The sequence below is a fragment of the Micropterus dolomieu genome, linkage group LG13, assembly GCF_021292245.1.
Source record: "Micropterus dolomieu isolate WLL.071019.BEF.003 ecotype Adirondacks linkage group LG13, ASM2129224v1, whole genome shotgun sequence".
Classification (NCBI taxonomy): Eukaryota; Metazoa; Chordata; class Actinopteri; order Centrarchiformes; family Centrarchidae; genus Micropterus; species Micropterus dolomieu.
Window position 1 is genome coordinate 2,314,506 of NC_060162.1, and position 7,780 is coordinate 2,322,285.

Sequence of the window (7,780 nt, forward strand, 5' to 3'; positions counted from 1 at the left end):
GGAGGCTCGCAAGTTGATTTTATAGCAAAGGTGGGAGGTTTTCAAATCCACGATGAAACATTTCACATCATTCGATATCGATAATTATCAGGATAAATGTCAAATCATTATTTCTTTCAAGCTTAAAGGCTGATTTTTGCTCCTGAGTGCAAGTCGAAGAAACCAGATGGTTATTTGTGGTTTTAAACTTTTCTTTATGGTCAAAGCAAACATGATAAAATATTTTTTCCAGTGAATATGTGTGAGTTAAATTAAGTAAAATCTTTGTTTCAGGCCCTTTTCCGCAACAAAATATCTTAATAGACATATTAAGTGCTGATTAATTTGTGATTCAAATGAATTAAATCAAACATTTATTGAACATTTCTTATTTTGTTATTGAGAAAAATGATTGATTGTTGTAATGCCCAGCCCCGTCCAAAATGTTTAATGGGAGTCTCAGTGAAAAAACAAATTACAGTAGTTATAGAAAAGCTGCTTATAACAATTGTTTTATAAATAATTTGATTTGTGTTTGGAGTTTTTGAGAAAAGGAGACATAATTTTAAGAGACGTGTTCAAGCAATCGAGAAAAACTGTAATAAATGCCGTAGGACAGACTTTAATTGTGTATTTGGTGCAGTGTGTGCTGTCAGACGTCCTGGATTAATTCTGCCTGTCTGTGTGATGATAGAGGCATCCAGGACTTGAGCAAAACTGACCAGGTAAACTAAAGGAGGGGCGCCATTCTCCAAACTTTGTCTGACGGGAGGCCCACAGTCTCTGAAAACTCCTGGTTTTACATAAACAGGACTGATGTCTTTACAACGACGAGTCGATCGAAAGAAAATTAATCGACAACTGTTTTGATAACCGATGATGCCAAAAATGTGAAACATTTACTGGTTTCATCTTCTTATATCTAAGGAATTGCTGCTATTTAGAGTCATTTACAAGGGCGTCACTTTGTGTTGAAAAGTGGTGGGGACATGGGGGCTTAGCTCGCGAGACACAACGATACGCAACGTTAGGTTCACGAGAACGAGATGAAAAGATCCTTAAACAGTGTTAAAGATATCCTCAATGCCGAGATATATGAGCGGGGGTCTGGGGGGGAGCTCCCCCAGGATTTGTGGCATTGTGGTGAAAGTTTCTGCACCAGTTTATGCTGGAAATGTTTTAATTTATGTAAAAGGAAAATTCAGGTGGCAGGTGACATTTCTAAATATATAACAGAACATAAGTCAGTGCAGCTCTCAGTCATTTTGTGCTGCTTTCAGATCTGTTTCTCCAGTAGATCAACTTTTCTAATGTAACATCATCCCTGCAGAGGCAACACATATGTAGGCATGATTTAGTCTTTCCTCCTCTTTTGTCATGTTCACAGGGAGAGAACAGAACTGATTGGTGCTGCAGGTTTTGGGGTCACTTTATAATCAGTAAAAAAAAATTTTGAACTTAAATGACTTTTTTTGAACAATGCACATTTGTTTCTTCTATATTTTAATTGCATTGCATGTTTTCTTAATGTTCAACTAAACCTTTTTAAAGGCATTTTCATTTGTTATTTCACTGCAAGCTATATTTCAGAACGCTTTTTAACAACTTTTGCTGTAAAGAAGCGATGGGGACAAAATCAGCCATTTCAAAAAGTGGTGGGGACATGTCCCCAGCGTCCCCAGCGTCCCCAGCGTCCCCAGCGTCCCCAATGTAAATGACACGTGTGTTTTTAATGATAGTAAATGACGAGTCTTTGGGTTTTGGACTGTTGGTTGGACAAAAGAAGCTATTTAAAGATGCACTTTGGGCTCTGGAAAATTGTAAACGACTTAAAATAATCGACAGATTAGTCGATAATGAAAATAATCTAGTCCCTGGGTCAGCATTAGGTGTTGCTGTGAGCTGACTCTGTCAAACAGTTTAATCCTGGTTCAGACGTTTCACAGGCTGTTCTTCCGGATCTCCCACACTGTGAATCCCCACCTTCTTTGTGTGTGTTGTTCCTGACTGTGTGCATCCGTGCACGCTCTTCTTTATGTTTTGAGGGCCCCTGATTGCTCCACTGGTCCAGATCTGGGCCATGCTTCCTGACGCTGGAGATAATTATGATGATAGTCTGCTGGGTGCATTGTTCAAACACGGCCTCGCTCTCCGTTGGGGTGTGTGAACCAGGGTCTTCTGAATCTTGACGTCATTTTCTGGCTCTTGTGTTGTTTCCTTTATTTCACATACAAACAAGTGCACGTGCAAGAACATAATGTGTTGTGTTCCTGCTGCTGATGACCTGTGCCCTCTTTATGGACGCGAGATTCTGGGATGAAGCATTTGGCTCATTTGGATGCTCGTTTAACAGGCCTGTTAGTATGAATAATGAAGCACATATAGCGTCTAAGTCCACACGTGCATATATGATATACTCAACTTTAAATATCAGAACAGGCTGTAAACAACAAATACAGACAGTTACAATTTTCTTTTTTTCTTTATTATAAAAAAATTATAAAAAGTAGGTTCTATGAAAAGACTAGAAAAAATAAAAGGAAGTACAAATCGCTGTACATGTTATAAAATGTAAATCCCCCCCCGCCCTCTTTGATCACAGCATGAGGGAGTGTTGGTCTGAACAGGCTTCACTGCCTGCTGCATATTCGGAGGAGAAAAGAAACTATTAAGCTCTGCTGCTTCTCAGGGGCCACACACACAACACTTGAGCCAACCTGCACAACAATGGCACGATTACAACCTCATGATAAAACACTTTATCAAACACTAATCAATCTCTGGGCTGCTTTTATCGGTGAACCATTGAGTTTGTTAGTTACCACACTCTTAAAAGCTTCACTTGAAGTGGCCTCCTGATGCAGAACGAGCTGATTAAACTCCTTTAGGAGCACGAATAAACTTCTGCTACCTGACAAATCCAAAAAAACACAAAACAAACAGACATTCAGTTCAGTGACAGGGACCCACATTTACAGTTTCATGCTCAGAGTACAACAGTTACACCCACAGAGGCTCCTGGAGGCTCATGAGCTCCTCTTCAGTGGCACAGCATCACTCTGATGCCTCTGCTGCACAACACATGTCCTCAGTGTCAAAGTGGACTTTCAGTCTACACATAATGCTTCTTGTCAAAGTCCCCGTTGGCTGAGATGGTCTTGGTGGGGGCGTATTTGATGGGGTAGGTGCCTCTCACCCCCTGGGAGAAGGAGCAGCATAGCAGGGTGCCGCCGAGCAGCAGCAGCGCGGTGGCGGCCCAGCCGATGTAGATCGCCGCCCCGATCTCCCTCTTCTTGGACGGGGGCACCTGCGGGTTGTGGAAGTCCACTATGATGTTGTTGGCCATCCAGCAGAGCGGGACCAGCACGAACAGTCCGCTGATGATGTAGATGACCCCTCCGGCGTTCACCACTCTAGCCTTCACCGCCTCATCCTTGATGCAGTTGGTGCACTGCGCCCCGGCGACCGTCACCGTGAGCGCGATGACCCCGAGCAGGGCGGAGATGATGGTCAGGGCCCGGGCCGTCTGCAGGTCCTGCGTCAGGGCCAGCACCGAGTCGTGGACTTTGCACTGCATCTGGCCGGTGCTCTGCACCACGCAGGACATCCACAGGCCGTCCCAGATGGTCTGAGCCACCACGATGTTGGAGTCGATGAAGGCGGTCACCTTCCACGTCGGCAGCCCGCAGGCGACCATCACCAGCAGGGAGCCTATGACGCACAGCGCGAGGCCGAGGGACTCCAAACACGCAGCAAGCATGGCTCTGTTCTCCGTGTCCTCCTTATTCGAGAGATGAAGTTAAAACCTCTTGTTGTTGTTGTGTGTGTGTCTCCTCTCCGCGGTCTTGTGTTGATGCTCTGCGTGCGCTCTCGGGCTTTTCATTTAAGGCACCGATGACGCTGCTGCGCCTCCACCAAAACAAAACTGAGAGACTTTTGGGCCAATCAGCTGTAAATGCATCTGCGTCTCAGCCAATGGGATGGAGGGGGGTCCGCAGGAGCAGCAGCGGCAGCATCTCGCACACTTGCGCGTTCACGTTTACGCACTGGCGTCAGAGAGTATTTACCAGTTTGTGCCGGAGCGCACGAGCTTCCTGTCATTCAGAGTCTGTGGGAGGAGGTGGAGCAAAGCAGCCTTTGGCTCAGCATCCCCAAGTTATAAGAGTTTAACCAGTGGTGGACAGTACTTAAGTACATTTACTCAAGTACTGTACTTAAGTAGAAATCTGAAGTAATTGTACCTGAGTATTTTCTTTTCATGCCACTTTCTACTTCTACTCCATCTCAGAGGGAGATATTGTACTTTTTACTTCACTACATTTGTCTGACAGCTTCATTTACTTTACAAAGTCAGATGTTTACACACATAAAATAAGATGTTTTGTTATAAATTAAACTCCCAACAGTTTGTACATTTATTAATTGGCTTACATTTAATTGAAAACTATTTTGAGAATCGTCGTCATTTTTTATGTAAAAACATTTCATTTGAAGATTTGCTGCTCTTCCATTTAATTATTTTAATGCATATTTAATCATTCTGAGGTTCAGACTGACAGAATGAGCATTGTGATTGTGCCGCTTTGGGCTCTGGGCAACTATGACAACGTTTCTCACTATTTTCCAAATCTTTACAATCAATTAATGGAGAAAACAATCAGCAGATTCATCTATAATGAAAATAATCATTTGTTGCAGTCTGATACAAAATAGTTCAGCCTTAACATCTATAAAATCCTGCTTTTACGTTAATGCACAAGTTATTATAATTTAATGACATGAAATATAATATAATAAAACAATCACAAGGGACACTTGTCATTCTGCATTGAGTAGGGGAGAGCGAGGTATACCTGGTGAGAGAAGGACGTGTTGGGCAGATATTTTGTATTCATTACATCGTCATATCTTATCTCATTACGGAGCTGTAGACTGTTGAATAGAGAGTGCGCACTTGTGACAATTTGCCCCATCGGCAGGGAAGTTGTCACACTGGATTATCAAACAATTACAACACTTAATTGTGAATATTGATTTCAATTTCCTATTCAAACCAGAACTAAAAATAAAAATAATCAAGCCAAGAGAATTTAGAAAATAAATAATTTAATTCAAAACAAAATGTTGGCAGAGCACACATTAAGTGGCACAACCTCTTTCTTTCAACTTTAAAATCAAACGTTCTCTGGAGTGCAGATAGATCTATACTAACTGAATGTAATGCTGCAGATAACTTGCTTAAGTGTAAAACCTCTTAACTAAACAGATGTGTTTAAACACACTACTTTTGTACGACATCTGTATCTGACTATCAGACGTGTGTTTAGAGTCACATTTCTGGCACACATGAATTGCTTGGCCTGAGGTGCAAACATCTGGGGTCCATTTGTTGCTTTTCACTCACTTAAACCACGTCTTCTTTTCACTGTATGTAAATGGCTCCACACAGATGAGGCTAAAAGAGATGTCAGCGGCTGGTGTCAAAATCTTCAGCTGTACTTCTGATTGATTTGTTCTTCAACTTCACCTGCCTGACTGCCTTTAACATTATGTCAGGTGGCGTGCTGCCATTCTCTGTCTTCTGTTGGTAGTTTTCTTCCTTCCTTCAAAAACACATTCCTCCTGCAATTACAAATAAATTACAAGCTTATTTGTCTGTTACCCTTGTTGCCTAACTAAATTAAGTGTGTGTGTGTTTGTATCTACTAACACACTACAGTACATGCCTACAGTATAAGACCTTATATACTCTGTCATGAGTTCAGTCTTGTCCAGGCATCTGGCTGCTGCTGTAAACTACAGAGTATAATATTGTATTTACAGTATCATTTAATACTAGTGTCAGAGGTAATTACACAATTTCACATAGTTTATTGAGCCTGTTCTTTGTGTTTATTTGTACTGGGTCAAGTAATCACATGTGACAACTTGACCCAAACTTATTAGACGTGTTTCCATCAATGTTTTTTAATGTGCATTTTGAAGTATCGCATTGATGGAAACGGCAAAATCTGAAAATAAAATCCTTAATTTCGCTAAAAGGTTTTTTACGCTCGCTTGAGGTGGTTTTTGCCTTTGTTGAAAAAGATTAAATGCTCTAAACGGGAGATGGGAAACACTTTTTCCAGATAAGTCCTGACGCAGCGAACTTGTAACTCACGTCTGATCAGCTGTTTCTGCTGTCGGCGTCTTGCCCGGGTGTGCAGAGTTCTGCACGCCTGGTAACGCTCATTCGTGCTGAGGAAAGAGGTGGATGCAAATCTGAGCAGGTAGCCTTCATCATCTGTTCTGCCGAATTATGCATTGACCTCTTAAAGGTCCTTTTCAGATCCTTTGCTCTGCACACTGATCAAACGGGGTTATCACCCCATATTTTTGCTGAATCTCAATGAATGCTGCTTCTAACGACTCTAAACGTTCATAAAATACATACTTTGAATCATTTATCACCGTTGATTAACCCCACAAAGGATATTATAGTATTTAAAAGCATTATCTGGAGGTGCATGCAATTCTTGGCAGGCATGCAAAACTGGGCATAACACCAGATATTCCCATAACATGCAGAGACATGGCTGGCAGCAACTTGCTCACTTGAAACACATTTCTGAGCAAGATCAATGGTCCTCAGGTTCATGCAACTGGTTTTGTTTCTGGTTTGGAACCCATACGTCTTGTTTATTACAGCCATGTGTCGTATGTCAACCACTGACGTACGCTTGCTGTAGCCTGGTTTATTCGCTGCCAACGCTTAAAATTCGCATGACAATTAGATGGAAACATGGCTGGACAGACAACTTGCTCCAAACTGACATGTGTGCTAACGTTGGCTAAATCTCAAGGTTAGCTTAACATAGCTCTTCAGCTGAAGTATCAAAGACACTTTATTGTCTCCTCTACTTTGCGCAAAGTTATAAGTTTGAACATTCACTCCTAACAAAGTTGGATTACATAAAATGTAAAGTGCAAATGTTTTGCTTTTGCAGCAAAAAAATAAAATAAAATTGTACTCACCTCAGATTAGAGTGACCTTGACCACATGTGAACAGGAAGTTGAACATAGAACAAGAAGTCACACAAAGTGGTTATTTTGACATGGAGCCTCCGGTGTTGGAGTTATGAGCAGTGTGACAACTTACCCCGCTCTCCCCTACTTTTAATACTTTAAGTACATTGTCCTGATTGTACTTAAATACTTTTAATTAAGTTATTCATACTTTTACTTTAGTAAAGAATCTGAATACTTCGTCCACCACTGAATTTTATATTACAGATCTTGCACATACGGTTTAAAGTAAACAGAAATCTCGATGTAGACTTCAAATAATCAGATATTGTGGAAAGGAAATGTTGGTCCAGTGGTCTGAGGAGAATAATGCCACTGCAAAGCCACATCCTGAGTTCAGATCCGGCCGTTGAATGTCCTGCCCCAGTTTCCCCATCAGCCTCCACTTTTGTCTATCCAGCAAAAAACAAAATGATCTTAATGCTCTTACAGAATATGATAACACATCTTAAAACATCTTCTATATGTGCTGGAGTTGATTTCCGTGAAAGAACTTCGACCAGATAAAATTGTTGGAGAGACATTTAATTCAAAATGTTCTTCCATTCATTGGAAACACTCACATAAAGTACGGACGCCTCTCGTTAAACACATTTTTCCATTACTCAGCTGGCATCGTTTTCTGTGCCTCTGACTGATATTTATTTGACCCATTTCGGTGCTTCAACAACACACAGTGCCACACAGGATGCACTCCCTGCAGAGGCTGAAACGCTCCATTGTACTCCGACTGTG

General features: G+C 41.5%; 1 protein-coding gene across 1 annotated transcript; it reads right to left on the bottom strand.

The window, feature by feature from the left end:
- Positions 1-2,466: 2,466 nt before the first annotated feature.
- On the bottom strand, positions 2,467-3,838 carry cldn5b (claudin 5b). The gene has a single exon (XM_046067505.1). The coding sequence runs from the start codon at positions 3,737-3,739 to the stop codon at positions 3,092-3,094; it is 648 nt and encodes a 215-aa protein (XP_045923461.1). The 5' UTR covers positions 3,740-3,838; the 3' UTR covers positions 2,467-3,091.
- Between the last annotated feature and the right edge of the window lie 3,942 nt (positions 3,839-7,780).